The sequence below is a fragment of the Salvelinus fontinalis genome, chromosome 10 (genome assembly GCF_029448725.1).
Source record: "Salvelinus fontinalis isolate EN_2023a chromosome 10, ASM2944872v1, whole genome shotgun sequence".
Lineage (NCBI taxonomy): Eukaryota > Metazoa > Chordata > Actinopteri > Salmoniformes > Salmonidae > Salvelinus > Salvelinus fontinalis.
In genome coordinates, this window is record NC_074674.1 from 48,814,989 (window position 1) to 48,832,927 (window position 17,939).

The 17,939-nt window shown below is 41.5% G+C and overlaps 1 protein-coding gene across 1 annotated transcript in view; it reads left to right on the top strand.

The window, feature by feature from the left end:
• Positions 1 to 378: 378 nt before the first annotated feature.
• The window catches only part of LOC129864234 (ferroxidase HEPHL1-like), a 101,095-nt gene continuing 83,534 nt past the window's right edge, over positions 379 to 17,939 (top strand). The window contains exons 1-2 of the mRNA XM_055936941.1: positions 379 to 792; positions 6,737 to 6,981. Of these exons, the coding sequence (XP_055792916.1) occupies positions 620 to 792; positions 6,737 to 6,981 (418 nt within the window). The 5' untranslated portion in view covers positions 379 to 619. The remainder of the gene's footprint in view (positions 793 to 6,736; positions 6,982 to 17,939) is intronic.

Here is a 17,939-nt window from a genome sequence, read left to right on the forward strand (position 1 = left end):
CAAAAGAGAGATCAGGGTCCAGAGTAACGCCGAGGTCCTTCACAGTTTCATTTGAGACGACTGTACAACCATCAAGATTAATTGTCAGATTCAACAGAAGATCTCTTTGTTTCTTGGGACCTAGAACAAGCATCTCTGTTTTGTCCGAGTTTAAAAGTAAAACATTTGCCATGATCCACTTCCTCATGTTTGACATGGTCAGATTATCGATTTCAACTGTTTAGTGGTGGTAAAAATAAATAATACATTACTTGCCTTACTTAAACGTCTGTTTTATGTAACCACAACTAAATCTAAATTCAGTGTCCCGGATTTAATTACTATGTTACGTCTCGTCTATGAGACCAGACTGGCCGCCTAGCCTATCAACTATCAGCAGGACAGAGAGGACTCCGGCGCCAGTCTCACACACACACACACAGCTGAATAGCGGGACTGTTCTCTTTCCCAAGCGGAGTCTCATAAGCTCTCCGTGTCTGTGTTTCCCGACTCTCCGCGCATGTGGACGTTTTCTCTCGGTCTCTCCCTCTCGACCACTTGATCCAGCAATCCCAACCACGCACACACCACTAGACCACACCAAAAGCACCCGCTCAACTAACGGGACAGAAGCAGTAGCATGGTCGGCTTTAGGACACTGTTCCCGGGACTGCTGCTGCTGCTCGCCGGGCTACCGGGGGGAGAAGGACGGGGACGGGAGAGAGTGTATTACGTGGGAATCAAAGAGATCAACTGGGACTACGCTCCGACAGGCATGAACCTCATCAACGGGAAACAAATAGCGGACGATGAGTGAGTTCAGTTTGGATATGCTGTTGTTTGTTTACATTTGTTGTTGTGTTATTTGTTTACCTAGGCTTATGGTGTGAGGATATGCTAAAATCATGAACACGAATACAGTGTGAAGAAAGTTCATTGCTATTTTTCATGTCACCATATCACAATCAGAGTTTGACCAATGTTTTGCAGTGTTCATACGAAAAGCGATCATCTAGTTTCATCTCCTTGGAACTGCGTACTGGTTTTGGGTCCGGGGTGTTGTGGGGTGTGACCGGGTGCGGTGACGTTAAACCGCTAGTCCCGTGAATTAGCTAGCAGATTGATAAGGGCCTTTTCTATCTGCTAATGATGGCAACTATTTTAAAATACAGATTGTAACTGAAATGGCGCCTCTTGTCTCAGCAAAATGTCTGTAATGTTTATCTAATATATGTAAAATATGTATGTCGGTGACCCCGAAACCCCATTAAACATGTTATTTATTACAGTGTTAAAATCAAGTGCTCGGTAACAACAACAACTGCTTGGCAACTGATCTGTCACCAACGTGAAGGAGAGAGAAACCATGAACTTTGCTGGAATGTTGAAACACATCATCCTGGGACGTTTTGAAACATGACATGTGTGTCGTAACTCCTCTTCCTCACCGTGCCAGGAAGTGGGAGGACAACAGGAAATGGTTGTTTTGAGTTGTGTTTAGTGTCGATGAACATCCTTCACTTTAGGTGCTGTTTCCTCTCTACAGCCTCTAAACACTCTCTCTACAGCCTCAAAACACTCTCTGTCTACATCCTCTAAACACTATGATGGTGTTTCCTCTCTCTAGCCTCTAAACACTCTCTCTCTACAGCCTCTAAACACTATGATGGTGTTTCCTCTCTCTAGCCTCTAAACACTCTCTCTACAGCCTCTAAACACTATGATGGTGTTTCCTCTCTCTAGCCTCTAAACACTCTCTCTACAGCCTCTAAACACTATGATGGTGTTTCCTCTCTACAGCCTCTAAACACTCTCTCTACAGCCTCTAAACACTCTCTCTACAGCCTCTAAACACTCTCTCTAGCCTCTAAACACTATGATGGTGTTTCCTCTCTACAGCCTCTAAACACTATGATGGTGTTTCCTCTCTACAGCCTCTAAACACTATGATGGTGTTTCCTCTCTACAGCCTCTAAACACTATGATGGTGTTTCCTCTCTACAGCCTATAAACACTATGATGGTGTTTCCTCTCTCTATAGCCTCTAAACACTCTCTCTCTACAGCCTCTAAACACTATGATGGTGTTTCCTCTCTCTAGCCTCTAAACACTCTCTCTCTACAGCCTCTAAACACTATGATGGTGTTTCCTCTCTCTAGCCTCTAAACACTCTCTCTACAGCCTCTAAACACTATGATGGTGTTTCCTCTCTCTAGCCTCTAAACACTCTCTCTACAGCCTCTAAACACTATGATGGTGTTTCCTCTCTCTACAGCCTCTAAACACTCTCTCTACAGCCTCTAAACACTATGATGGTGTTTCCTCTCTCTATAGCCTCTAAACACTATGATGGTGTTTCCTCTCTCTACAGCCTCTAAACACTATGATGGTGTTTCCTCTCTACAGCCTCTAAACACTATGATGGTGTTTCCTCTCTCTATAGCCTCTAAACACTATGACGGTGTTTCCTCTCTACAGCCTCTAAACACTATGATGGTGTTTCCTCTCTACAGCCTCTAAACACTATGATGGTGTTTCCTCTCTCTATAGCCTCTAAACAATATGATGGTGTTTCCTCTCTCTACAGCCTCTAAACACTATGATGGTGTTTCCTCTCTACAGCCTCTAAACACTATGATGGTGTTTCCTCTCTCTACAGCCTCTAAACACTATGATGGTGTTTCCTCTCTACAGCCTCTAAACACTATGATGGTGTTTCCTCTCTACAGCCTCTAAACACTATGATGGTGTTTCCTCTCTCTACAGCCTCTAAACACTATGATGGTGTTTCCTCTCTCTACAGCCTCTAAACACTATGATGGTGTTTCCTCTCTACAGCCTCTAAACACTATGATGGTGTTTCCTCTCTCTACAGCCTCTAAACACTATGATGGTGTTTCCTCTCTCTACAGCCTCTAAACACTATGATGGTGTTTCCTCTCTACAGCCTCTAAACACTATGATGGTGTTTCCTCTCTACAGCCTCTAAACACTATGATGGTGTTTCCTCTCTACAGCCTCTAAACACTATGATGGTGTTTCCTCTCTCTATAGCCTCTAAACACTATGATGGTGTTTCCTCTCTACAGCCTCTAAACACTATGATGGTGTTTCCTCTCTACAGCCTCTAAACACTATGATGGTGTTTCCTCTCTACAGCCTCTAAACACTATGATGGTGTTTCATCTCTACAGCCTCTAAACACTATGATGGTGTTTCCTCTCTATAGCCTCTAAACACTATGATGGTGTTTCCTCTCTATAGCCTCTAAACACTATGATGGTGTTTCCTCTCTACAGCCTCTAAACACTATGATGGTGTTTCCTCTCTACAGCCTCTAAACACTATGATGGTGTTTCCTCTCTCTACAGCCTCTAAACACTATGATGGTGTTTCCTCTCTACAGCCTCTAAACACTATGATGGTGTTTCCTCTCTCTACAGCCTCTAAACACTATGATGGTGTTTCCTCTCTACAGCCTCTAAACACTATGATGGTGTTTCCTCTCTACAGCCTCTAAACACTATGATGGTGTTTCCTCTCTACAGCCTCTAAACACTATGATGGTGTTTCCTCTCTCTACAGCCTCTAAACACTATGATGGTGTTTCCTCTCTACAGCCTCTAAACACTATGATGGTGTTTCCTCTCTACAGCCTCTAAACACTATGATGGTGTTTCCTCTCTACAGCCTCTAAACACTATGATGGTGTTTCCTCTCTACAGCCTCTAAACACTATGATGGTGTTTCCTCTCTCTACAGCCTCTAAACACTATGATGGTGTTTCCTCTCTACAGCCTCTAAACACTATGATGGTGTTTCCTCTCTACAGCCTCTAAACACTATGATGGTGTTTCCTCTCTCTACAGCCTCTAAACACTATGATGGTGTTTCCTCTCTACAGCCTCCAAACACTATGATGGTGTTTCCTCTCTACAGCCTCTAAACACTATGATGGTGTTTCCTCTCTACAGCCTCTAAACACTATGATGGTGTTTCCTCTCTACAGCCTCTAAACACTATGATGGTGTTTCCTCTCTACAGCCTCTAAACACTATGATGGTGTTTCCTCTCTACAGCCTCCAAACACTATGATGGTGTTTCCTCTCTACAGCCTCTAAACACTATGATGGTGTTTCCTCTCTACAGCCTCTAAACACTATGATGGTGTTTCCTCTCTACAGCCTCTAAACACTATGATGGTGTTTCCTCTCTACAGCCTCTAAACACTATGATGGTGTTTCCTCTCTACAGCCTCTAAACACTATGATGGTGTTTCCTCTCTACAGCCTCCAAACACTATGATGGTGTTTCCTCTCTACAGCCTCTAAACACTATGATGGTGTTTCCTCTCTACAGCCTCTAAACACTATGATGGTGTTTCCTCTCTCTACAGCCTCTAAACACTATGATGGTGTTTCCTCTCTACAGCCTCTAAACACTATGATGGTGTTTCCTCTCTCTACAGCCTCTAAACACTATGATGGTGTTTCCTCTCTACAGCCTCTAAACACTATGATGGTGTTTCCTCTCTACAGCCTCTAAACACTATGATGGTGTTTCCTCTCTCTACAGCCTCTAAACACTATGATGGTGTTTCCTCTCTACAGCCTCTAAACACTATGATGGTGTTTCCTCTCTCTACAGCCTCTAAACACTATGATGGTGTTTCCTCTCTACAGCCTCCAAACACTATGATGGTGTTTCCTCTCTACAGCCTCTAAACACTATGATGGTGTTTCCTCTCTACAGCCTCTAAACACTATGATGGTGTTTCCTCTCTCTACAGCCTCTAAACACTATGAAGGTGTTTCCTCTCTACAGCCTCTAAACACTATGATGGTGTTTCCTCTCTCTACAGCCTCTAAACACTATGATGGTGTTTCCTCTCTCTACAGCCTCTAAACACTATGATGGTGTTTCCTCTCTACAGCCTCCAAACACTATGATGGTGTTTCCTCTCTACAGCCTCCAAACACTATGATGGTGTTTCCTCTCTCTACAGCCTCTAAACACTATGATGGTGTTTCCTCTCTACAGCCTCCAAACACTATGATGGTGTTTCCTCTCTACAGCCTCTAAACACTATGATGGTGTTTCCTCTCTACAGCCTCTAAACACTATGATGGTGTTTCCTCTCTACAGCCTCTAAACACTATGATGGTGTTTCCTCTCTACAGCCTCTAAACACTATGATGGTGTTTCCTCTCTACAGCCTCTAAACACTATGATGGTGTTTCCTCTCTATAGCCTCTAAACACTATGATGGTGTTTCCTCTCTACAGCCTCTAAACACTATGATGGTGTTTCCTCTCTACAGCCTCTAAACACTATGATGGTGTTTCCTCTCTATAGCCTCTAAACACTATGATGGTGTTTCCTCTCTATAGCCTCTAAACACTATGATGGTGTTTCCTCTCTATAGCCTCTAAACACTATGATGGTGTTTCCTCTCTATAGCCTCTAAACACTATGATGGTGTTTCCTCTCTCTACAGCCTCTAAACACTATGATGGTGTTTCCTCTCTACAGCCTCTAAACACTATGATGGTGTTTCCTCTCTACAGCCTCCAAACACTATGCCGTTCTGTACCATCACCCACTTAATAAATGTATCACTAGCCACTTTAAACTATGCCACTTAATATAATGTTTACATACCCTACATTACTCATCTCATATGTATATGTATATGTATATACTGTACTCTATACCACCTACTGCATCTTGCCATCTTTATGTAATACATGTATCACTAGCCACTTTAAACTATGCCACTTTATGTTTACATACCCTACATTACTCATCTCATATGTATATACTGTACTCTGTACCACCTACTGCATCTTGCCTATGCCGTTCTGTACCATCACTTATTCATATATCTTTATGTACATATTCTTTATCCCTTTACACTTGTGTGTATAAAGTAGTAGTTGTGGAATTGTTAGGTTAGATTACTCGTTGGTTATTATTGCATTGTCGGAACTAGAAGCACAAGCATTTCACTACACTCGCATTAACATCTGCTAACCATGTGTATGTGACTAATAACATTTGAATTGATTTGATTAGGTGTGAGCAGAGCATGTTGAGCATCTGATATATACCTCTTAGGTCGCAGGATGGGGCTTGGGCCTGTTGCTCTTCTCACAGCCGGGGCATATGTCCTGTTGTCATGTTGAGGTCCTTGCCGCAAAGGTGGGGGGCATGGGGTGGGCAGAAGGGGCAAAGGTCTGATATGGAGTGTGGCCAGGGTTTGCTTGGGGTGGTCTGGGTGTAGGTGCTCTCTTGGCGTGGGTTCTCTCGGTGCAGGTCCTTCAGGAAGTTTTCTCGCTGGTCTGGGCGGGGTGTCCGTGTCTCTCACTTTCTCCCTCCCTCCCTCTCTCCCTCTCGCTTTCTCTCTCTCTCTCTCTGTCTCTCTCTCTCTCTCTCTCTGTCTCTCTGTCTCTCTCTCTCTCTGTCTCTGTCTCTCTCTGTCTCTCTCTGTCTCTCTGTCTCTCTCTCTCTCTCTCTCTCTGTCTCTGTCTCTCTCTGTCTCTCTCTGTCTCTCTGTCTCTCTCTCTCTCTCTCTCTCTCTGTCTCTCTCTCTCTCTCTCTGTCTCTCTCTGTCTCTCTGTCTCTCTCTCTCTCTCTCTCTCTGTCTCTGTCTCTCTCTGTCTCTCTCTGTCTCTCTGTCTCTCTGTCTCTCTCCCTTTTCTCTCTCTGTTTTTCTCTCCATATATCTGACTTTCTCTTTCTCCCCCTCTCTCCCCAGGCATGCGTCATTGTTCCTCCAGAGTGGTCCCCAGCGTATTGGCAGTGTGTATAAGAAGGCTGTGTACAGGCAGTACACGGATGCCTCCTACCTCATCGAGGCCCCCAGGCCCGGCTGGCTGGGCTACCTGGGGCCTGTGCTGCGGGCGGAGGTTGATGATGTCATCATTGTGCACTTGAAGAACTTTGCCTCCAGAAACTACTCCATGCATCCTCATGGGGTCTTCTACGAGAAGGACTCAGAGGGTAGGGACGCATGCACGCACACACACACACACACACACATAAGACAAACAGGACACACACACACACACACACACACACACACACACACACACACACACACACACACACACACACACACACACACACACACACACACACACACACACACACACACACACAGCTGTGCCCACAACAAAAGTTATTTACACAATGAGACACAGATCACCCTCCAATTCACTTTCTCTCTCCATCTCCATCCATAGTCTCTCTCTCCATCTCCAGCCATAGTCTCTCTCTCCATCTCCAGCCATAGTCTCTCTCTCCATCTCCATCCATAGTCTCTCTCTCCATCTCCATCCATAGTCTCTCTCTCTCCATCTCCATCCATAGTCTCTCTCTTCTCTCCGTTCCTCTGAAAGTTCTCTTGACCCTATTGTTGAGCCTATCATATTCTGTTTATCACAGAGAATGTAGTCAGACAGACAGACAGACTTGACAGGTCTCTCATACGGCAGAGAATGTAGTCAGACAGACAGACTTGGCAAGTCTCTCATACAGCAGAGAATGTAGTCAGACAGACAGACAGGTCTCTAATACAGCAGAGAATGAAGTCAGACAGACAAGTCTCTCATACAGCAGAGAATGTAGACAGACAGACAGGTCTCTAATACAGCAGAGAATGAAGTCAGACAGACAGGTCTCTCATACAGCAGAGAATGTAGTCAGACAGACAGACAGGTCTCTCATACAGCAGAGAATGTAGTCAGACAGACAGACAGGTCTCTCATACAGCAGAGAATGTAGTCAGACAGACAGACTTGGCAAGTCTCTCATACGGCAGAGAATGTAGTCAGACAGACAGACAGGTCTCTCATACAGCAGATAATGTAGTCAGACAGACAGACTTGACAGGTCTCTCATACGGCAGAGAATGTAGTCAGACAGACAGACAGGTCTCATACGGCAGAGAATGTAGTCAGACAGACAGACAGACAGACTTGGCAAGTCTCTCATACGGCAGAGAATGTGGCAAAGTTCCAAGTTTCTAGGTTATTTGCTATGTGTAATGAATACATTGGAAATATTACTCTGACAATAGTGACCATTGAGGACCAATAGAGATCTTATACTGATGACCTAGCTAACGCAACAAAGCAGATCTGAAACTGCACTCTCCCGTTCTCGTGTCGTTTCCCTTCCTCTTCCCCTCCTCTCGAACAGGAAAGGCTTATTTAGAGAACCCGGTCGAAGGCTTACACAACAACTCTTTATGTGGCAGAGAATGGTATTGGTCAGAATGGTAGAACAGAGTACAATAGAACGATGTCACAAGCACATTCTGGAATGGAATCAAGGAACCAAACACTTAGTCTGACTTGCTGGCCAAGATATCTACATGTCACTCCATTTAGTTCAGATGTCTCTAGTATCTCCATCTAGTTTAGATGTCTCTAGTATCTCCATCTAGTTTAGATGTCTCTAGTATCTCCATCTAGTTTAGACGTCTCTAGTATCTCCATCTAGTTTAGATGTCTCTAGTATCTCCATCTAGTTTAGACGTCTCTAGTATCTCCATCTAGTTTAGACGTCTCTAGTATCTCCATCTAGTTTAGACGTCTCTAGTATCTCCATCTAGTCTAGACGTCTCTAGTATCTCCATCTAGTTTAGACGTCTCTAGTATCTCCATCTAGTTTAGACGTCTCTAGTATCTCCATCTAGTTTAGACGTCTCTAGTATCTCCATCTAGTTTAGACGTCTCTAGTATCTCCATCTAGTTTAGACGTCTCTAGTTTCTCCATCTAGTTTAGACGTCTCTAGTATCTCCGTCTAGTTTAGACGTCTCTAGTATCTCCGTCTAGTTTAGACGTCTCTAGTATCTCCATCTAGTTTAGACGTCTCTAGTATCTCCATCTAGTTTAGACGTCTCTAGTATTTCCATCTAGTTTAGACGTCTCTAGTATCTCCATCTAATTTAGATGTCTCTAGTATCTCCATCTAATTTAGATGTCTCTAGTATCTCCATCTAGTTTAGATGTCTCTAGTATCTCCATCTAGTTTAGACGTCTCTAGTGTCTCCATCTAGTTTATACGTCTCTAGTGTCTCCATCTAGTTGTCTCTAGTATCTCCATCTAGTTTAGACGTCTCTAGTATCTCCATCTAGTTTAGATGTCTCTAGTATCTCCATCTAGTTTAGATGTCTCTAGTATCTCCATCTAGATGTCTCTAGTATCTCCATCTAGTTTAGACGTCTCTAGTATCCCCATCTAGTTTAGACGTCTCTGGTATCTCCATCTAGATGTCTCTAGTATCTCCATCTAGTTTAGATGTCTCTAGTATCTCCATCTAGATGTCTCTAGTATCTCCATCTAGTTTAGACGTCTCTAGTATCTCCATCTAGATGTCTCTAGTATCTCCATCTAGTTTAGACGTCTCTAGTATCCCCATCTAGTTTAGACGTCTCTGGTATCTCCATCTAGATGTCTCTAGTATCTCCATCTAGTTTAGATGTCTCTAGTATCTCCATCTAGATGTCTCTAGTATCTCCATCTAGTTTAGACGTCTCTAGTATCTCCATCTAGATGTCTCTAGTATCTCCATCTACTTTAGACGTCTCTAGTATCTCCATCTAGTTTAGACGTCTCTAGTATCTCCATCTAGTTTAGACGTCTCTAGTATCTCCATCTAGTTTAGACGTCTCTAGTATCTCCATCTAGTTTAGACGTCTCTAGTATCTCCATCTAGTTTAGACGTCTCTAGTATCTCATCTAGTTTAGACGTCTCTAGTATCTCCATCTAGTTTAGACGTCTCTAGTATCTCCATCTAGTGTAGACGTCTCTAGTATCTCCATCTAGTTTAGACGTCTCTAGTATCTCCATCTAATTTAGATGTCTCTAGTATCTCATCTAGTTTAGACGTCTCTAGTAACTCCATCTAGATGTCTCTAGTTTAGATGTCTCTAGTATCTCCATCTAGTTTAGACGTCTCTAGTATCTCCATCTAGTTTAGACGTCTCTAGTATCTCCATCTAGTTTAGACGTCTCTAGTATCTCCATCTAGTTTAGACGTCTCTAGTATCTCAATCTAGTTTAGACGTCTCTAGTATCTCCATCTAGTTTAGATGTCTCTAGTATCTCCATCTAGATGTCTCTAGTATCTCCATCTAGTTTAGACGTCTCTAGTATCTCATCTAGTTTAGACGTCTCTAGTATCTCCATCTAGTTTAGATGTCTCTAGTATCTCCAACTAGATGTCTCTAGTATCTCCATCTAGTTTAGATGTCTCTAGTATCTCCATCTAGTTTAGACGTCTCTAGTATTTCCATCTAGTTTACATGTCTCTAGTATCTCCATCTAGTTTAGATGTCTCTAGTATCTCCATCTAGTTTAGATGCCTATATTATCTCCATCTAGTTTAGACGTCTCTAGTATCTCCATCTAGTTTAGACGTCTCTAGTATCTCCATCTAGTTTAGACGTCTCTAGTATCTCCATCTAGTTTAGATGTCTCTAGTGTCTCCATCTAGTTTAGACGTCTCTAGTGTCTCCATCTAGTTGTCTCTAGTATCTCCATCTAGTTTAGACGTCTCTAGTATCTCCATCTAGTTTAGACGTCTCTAGTATCTCCATCTAGTTTAGATGTCTCTAGTGTCTCCATCTAGTTTAGACGTCTCTAGTGTCTCCATCTAGTTGTCTCTAGTATCTCCATCTAGTTTAGACGTCTCTAGTATCTCCATCTAGTTTAGACGTCTCTAGTATCTCCATCTAGTTTAGACGTCTCTAGTATCCCCATCTAGTTTAGACGTCTCTAGTATCTCCATCTAGTTTAGACGTCTCTAGTATCCCCATCTAGTTTAGACGTCTCTAGTATCTCCATCTAGTTTAGACGTCTCTGGTATCTCCATCTAGATGTCTCTAGTATCTCCATCTAGTTTAGACATCTCTAGTATCCCCATCTAGTTTAGACGTCTCTAGTATCTCCATCTAGTTTAGACGTCTCTAGTATCTCATCTAGTTTAGACGTCTCTAGTATCTCCATCTAGTTTAGATGTCTCTAGTATCCCCATCTAGTTTAGACGTCTCTAGTATCTCCATCTAGTTTAGATGTCTCTAGTATCTCCATCTAGATGTCTCTAGTATCTCCATCTAGTTTAGATGTCTCTAGTATCTCCATCTAGACGTCTCTAGTATCTCCATCTAGTTTAGATGTCTCTAGTATCTCATCTAGTTTAGATGTCTCTAGTATCTCCATCTAGATGTCTCTAGTATCTCCATCTAGTTTAGACGTCTCTAGTATCCCCATCTAGTTTAGACGTCTCTAGTATCTCCATCTAGTTTAGACGTCTCTGGTATCTCCATCTAGATGTCTCTAGTATCCCCATCTAGTTTAGACGTCTCTAGTATCTCCATCTAGTTTAGACGTCTCTAGTATCTCCATCTAGTTTAGACGTCTCTAGTATCTCCATCTAGTTTAGACGTCTCTAGTATCTCATCTAGTTTAGACGTCTCTAGTATCTCCATCTAGTTTAGACGTTTCTAGTATCTCCATCTAGTTTAGACGTCTCTAGTATCTCCATCTAGTTTAGACGTCTCTAGTATCTCCATCTAGTTTAGACGTCTCTAGTATCTCCATCTAGTTTAGACGTCTCTAGTATCTCATCTAGTTTAGATCTCTCTAGTATCTCATCTAGTTTAGACGTCTCTAGTATCTCCATCTAGTGTAGACGTCTCTAGTATCTCCATCTAGTTTAGATGTCTCTAGTATCTCATCTAGTTTAGACGTCTCTAGTATCTCCATCTAGATGTCTCTAGTTTAGATGTCTCTAGTATCTCCATCTAGTTTAGACGTCTCTAGTATCTCCATCTAGTTTAGACGTCTCTAGTATCTCCATCTAGTTTAGACGTCTCTAGTATCTCCATCTAGTTTAGACGTCTCTAGTATCTCCATCTAGATGTCTCTAGTATCTCCATCTAGTTTAGACGTCTCTAGTATCCCCATCTAGTTTAGACGTCTCTAGTATCTCCATCTAGTTTAGATGTCTCTAGTATCTCCATCTAGATGTCTCTAGTATCTCCATCTAGTTTAGATGTCTCTAGTATCTCCATCTAGATGTCTCTAGTATCTCCATCTAGACATCTCTAGTATCTCCATCTAGTTTAGATGTCTCTAGTATCTCATCTAGTTTAGATGTCTCTAGTATCTCCATCTAGATGTCTCTAGTATCTCCATCTAGTTTAGACGTCTCTAGTATCTCCATCTAGTTTAGACGTCTCTAGTATCTCCATCTAGTTTAGACGTCTCTGGTATCTCCATCTAGACGTCTCTAGTATCTCCATCTAGTTTAGACGTCTCTAGTATCTCCATCTAGTTTAGACGTCTCTAGTATCTCCATCTAGTTTAGACGTCTCTAGTATCTCCATCTAGTTTAGACGTCTCTAGTATCTCCATCTAGTTTAGACGTCTCTAGTATCTCATCTAGTTTAGACCTCTCTAGTATCTCATCTAGTTTAGACGTCTCTAGTTTCTCCATCTAGTTTAGACGTCTCTAGTATCTCCATCTAGTGTAGACGTCTCTAGTATCTCCATCTAGTGTAGACGTCTCTAGTATCTCCATCTAGTTTAGACGTCTCTAGTATCTCCATCTAGTTTAGATGTCTCTAGTATCTCATCTAGTTTAGACGTCTCTAGTATCTCCATCTAGATGTCTCTAGTTTAGATGTCTCTAGTATCTCCATCTAGTTTAGACGTCTCTAGTATCTCCATCTAGTTTAGACGTCTCTAGTATCTCATCCAATTTAGACGTCTCTTGTATCTCCATCTAGTTTTGATGTCTCTAGTATCTCCAACTAGATTTTTCTAGTATCTCCATCTAGTTTAGATGTCTCTAGTATCTCCATCTAGTTTAGATGTCTCTAGTATCTCCATCTATTTTAGATGTCTCTAGTATCTCCATCTAGTTTAGACGTCTCTAGTATCTCCATCTAGTTTAGACGTCTCTAGTATCTCCATCTAGTTTAGACGTCTCCAGTATCTCCATCTAGTTTAGATGTCTCTAGTATCTCCATCTAGTTGTCTCTAGTATCTCCATCTAGTTGTCTCTAGTATCTCCATCTAGTTTAGACGTCTCTAGTATCTCCATCTAGTTCAGATGTCTCTAGTATCTCCATCTAGTTTAGACGTCTCTAGTATCTCCATCTAGTTTAGATGTCTCTAGTATCTCATCTAGTTTAGATGTCTCTAGTATCTCCATCTAGTTTAGATGTCTCTAGTATCTCCATCTAGTTTAGACGTCTCTAGTATCTCCATCTAGTTTAGACGTCTCTAGTATCTCCATCTAGTTTAGACGTCTCTAGTATCTCCATCTAGTTTAGACGTCTCTAGTATGTCATCTAGTTTAGACGTCTCTAGTATCTCCATCTAGTTTAGACGTCTCTAGTATCTCCATCTAGTTTAGACGTCTCTAGTATCTCCATCTAGTTTAGACGTCTCTAGTATCTCCATCTAGTTTAGACGTCTCTAGTATCTCCATCTAGTTTAGACGTCTCTAGTATCTCCATCTAGTTTAGACGTCTCTAGTATCTCCATCTAGTTGTCTCTAGTATCTCCATCTAGTTCTGATGTCTCTAGTATCTCCATCTAGTTTAGACGTCTCTAGTATCTCCATCTAGACGTCTCTAGTATCTCCATCTAGACGTCTCTAGTATCTCCATCTAGTTTAGACGTCTCTAGTATCTCCATCTAGTTTAGACGTCTCTAGTATCTCCATCTAGTTTAGACGTCTCTAGTATCTCCATCTAGTTTAGATGTCTCTAGTGTCTCCATCTAGATGTCTCTAGTATCTCCATCTAGATGTCTCTATTTTAGATGTCTCTAGTATCTCCATCTAGTTTAGACGTCTCTAGTATCTCCATCTAGTTTAGATGTCTCTAGTGTCTCCATCTAGTTTAGATGTCTCTAGTGTCTCCATCTAGTTTAGACATCTCTAGTATCTCCATCTAGTTGTCTCTAGTATCTCCATCTAGTTTAGACGTCTCTAGTATCTCCATCTAGTTTAGACGTCTCTAGTATCTCATCTAGTTTAGACGTCTCTAGTATGTCATCTAGTTTAGACGTCTCTAGTATCTCCATCTAGTTTAGACGTCTCTAGTATCTCCATCTAGTTTAGACGTCTCTAGTATCTCCATCTAGTTTAGACGTCTCTAGTATCTCCATCTAGTTTAGACGTCTCTAGTATCTCCATCTAGTTTTGACGTCTCTAGTATCTCCATCTAGTTTTGACGTCTCTAGTATCTCCATCTAGTTTAGACGTCTCTAGTATCTCCATCTAGTTTAGACGTCTCTAGTATCTCCATCTAGTTTAGATGTCTCTAGTGTCTCCATCTAGTTTAGACGTCTCTAGTGTCTCCATCTAGTTGTCTCTAGTATCTCCATCTAGTTTAGACGTCTCTAGTATCTCCATCTAGTTTAGACGTCTCTAGTATCTCCATCTAGTTTTGACGTCTCTAGTATCTCCATCTAGTTTTGACGTCTCTAGTATCTCCATCTAGTTTAGACGTCTCTAGTATCTCCATCTAGTTTAGACGTCTCTAGTATCTCCATCTAGTTTAGACGTCTCTAGTATCTCCATCTAGTTTAGATGTCTCTAGTATCTCATCTAGTTTAGATGTCTCTAGTATCTCCATCTAGACGTCTCTAGTATCTCCATCTAGTTTAGACGTCTCTAGTATCCCCATCTAGTTTAGACGTCTCTGGTATCTCCATCTAGATGTCTCTAGTATCTCCATCTAGTTTAGACGTCTCTAGTATCTCATCTAGTTTAGACGTCTCTAGTATCTCCATCTAGTTTAGACGTCTCTAGTATCTCCATCTAGTTTAGACGTCTCTAGTATCTCCATCTAGTTTAGATGTCTCTAGTATCTCCATCTAGTTTAGACGTCTCTAGTATCTCCATCTAGTTTAGACGTCTCTAGTATCTCCATCTAGTTTAGACGTCTCTAGTATCTCCATCTAGTTTAGACGTCTCTAGTATCTCCATCTAGTTTAGACGTCTCTAGTATCTCCATCTAGTTTAGACGTCTCTAGTAACTCCATCTAGATGTCTCTAGTTTAGACGTCTCTAGTATCTCCATCTAGTTTAGACGTCTCTAGTATCTCCATCTAGTTTAGACGTCTCTAGTATCTCCATCTAGTTTAGACGTCTCTAGTATCTCCATCTAGTTTAGACGTCTCTAGTATCTCCATCTAGTTTAGACGTCTCTAGTATCTCCATCTAGTTTAGACGTCTCTAGTATCTCCATCTAGTTTAGACGTCTCTAGTATCTCCATCTAGTTTAGACGTCTCTAGTATCTCCATCTAGTTTAGACGTCTCTAGTATCTCCATCTAGTTTAGACGTCTCTAGTATCTCCATCTAGTTTAGACGTCTCTAGTATCTCCATCTAGTTTAGACGTCTCTAGTATCTCCATCTAGTTTAGACGTCTCTAGTATCTCCATCTAGTTTAGACGTCTCTAGTGTCTCCATCTAGTTTAGACGTCTCTAGTATCTCCATCTAGTTTAGACGTCTCTAGTATCTCCGTCTAGTTTAGACGTCTCTAGTATCTCCGTCTAGTTTAGGCGTCTCTAGTATCTCCGTCTAGTTTAGACGTCTCTAGTATCTCCGTCTAGTTTAGACGTCTCTAGTATCTCCGTCTAGTTTAGACGTCTCTAGTATCTCCGTCTAGTTTAGACGTCTCTAGTATCTCCGTCTAGTTTAGACGTCTCTAGTATCTCCGTCTAGTTTAGACGTCTCTAGTATCTCCGTCTAGTTTAGACGTCTCTAGTATCTCCGTCTAGTTTAGACGTCTCTGGTATCTCCATCTAGTTTAGATGTCTCTAGTATCTCCATCTAGATGTCTCTAGTATCTCCATCTAGTTTAGACGTCTCTAGTATCTCCATCTAGTTTAGACGTCTCTGGTATCTCCATCTAGTTTAGACGTCTCTAGTATCTCCATCTAGATGTCTCTAGTATCTCCATCTAGTTTAGACGTCTCTAGTATCTCCGTCTAGTTTAGATGTCTCTAGTATCTCCGTCTAGTTTAGACGTCTCTAGTATCTCCGTCTAGTTTAGGCGTCTCTAGTATCTCCGTCTAGTTTAGACGTCTCTAGTATCTCCGTCTAGTTTAGACGTCTCTAGTATCTCCGTCTAGTTTAGACGTCTCTAGTATCTCCGTCTAGTTTAGACGTCTCTAGTATCTCCGTCTAGTTTAGACGTCTCTAGGATCTCCATCTAGTTTAGACGTCTCTAGTATCCCCATCTAGTTTAGACGTCTCTGGTATCTCCATCTAGTTTAGATGTCTCTAGTATCTCCATCTAGATGTCTCTAGTATCTCCATCTAGTTTAGACGTCTCTAGTATCTCCATCTAGTTTAGACGTCTCTGGTATCTCCATCTAGTTTAGACGTCTCTAGTATCTCCATCTAGATGTCTCTAGTATCTCCATCTAGTTTAGACGTCTCTAGTAACTCCATCTAGTTTAGATGTCTCTAGTATCTCCATCTAGTTTAGACGTCTCTAGTATCTCCATCTAGTTTAGACGTCTCTAGTATCTCCATCTAGTTTAGACGTCTCTAGTATCTCCATCTAGTTTAGATGTCTCTAGTATCTCCATCTAATTTAGACGTCTCTAGTGTCTCCATATAGTTTAGACGTCTCTAGTATCTCCATCTAGTTTAGATGTCTCTAGTGTCTCCATCTAGTTTAGACGTCTCTAGTGTCTCCATCTAGTTTAGACGTCTCTAGTATCTCCATCTAGTTTAGACGTCTCTAGTATCTCCATCTAGTTTAGACGTCTCTAGTATCTCCATCTAGTTTAGACGTCTCTAGTATCTCCATCTAGTTTAGACGTCTCTAGTATCTCATCTAGTTTAGACGTCTCTAGTATCTCCATCTAGTTTAGACGTCTCTAGTATCTCCATCTAGTTTAGACGTCTCTAGTATCTCCATCTAGTTTAGACGTCTCTAGTATCTCCATCTAGTTTAGACGTCTCTAGTATCTCCATCTAGTTTAGATGTCTCTAGTATCTCATCTAGTTTAGATGTCTCTAGTATCTCCATCTAGATGTCTCTAGTATCTCCATCTAGTTTAGACGTCTCTAGTATCCCCATCTAGTTTAGACGTCTCTGGTATCTCCATCTAGATGTCTCTAGTATCTCCATCTAGTTTAGATGTCTCTAGTATCTCCATCTAGATGTCTCTAGTATCTCCATCTAGTTTAGACGTCTCTAGTATCTCCATCTAGTTTAGACGTCTCTAGTATCTCCATCTAGTTTAGACGTCTCTAGTATCTCCATCTAGTTTAGATGTCTCTAGTATCTCCATCTAGATGTCTCTAGTATCTCCATCTAGTTTAGACGTCTCTAGTATCCCCATCTAGTTTAGACGTCTCTGGTATCTCCATCTAGATGTCTCTAGTATCTCCATCTAGTTTAGATGTCTCTAGTATCTCCATCTAGATGTCTCTAGTATCTCCATCTAGTTTAGACGTCTCTAGTATCTCCATCTAGTTTAGATGTCTCTAGTATCTCCATCTAGTTTAGACGTCTCTAGTATCTCCATCTAGTTTAGACGTCTCTAGTATCTCCATCTAGTTTAGACGTCTCTAGTATCTCCATCTAGTTTAGATGTCTCTAGTATCTCCATCTAGTTTAGACGTCTCTAGTATCTCCATCTAGTTTAGACGTCTCTAGTATCCCCATCTAGTTTAGATGTCTCTAGTATCTCCATCTAGTTTAGACGTCTCTAGTATCTCCATCTAGTTTAGACGTCTCTAGTATCTCCATCTAGTTTAGACGTCTCTAGTATCTCCATCTAGTTTAGATGTCTCTAGTATCTCATCTAGTTTAGATGTCTCTAGTATCTCCATCTAGATGTCTCTAGTATCTCCATCTAGTTTAGACGTCTCTGGTATCTCCATCTAGATGTCTCTAGTATCTCCATCT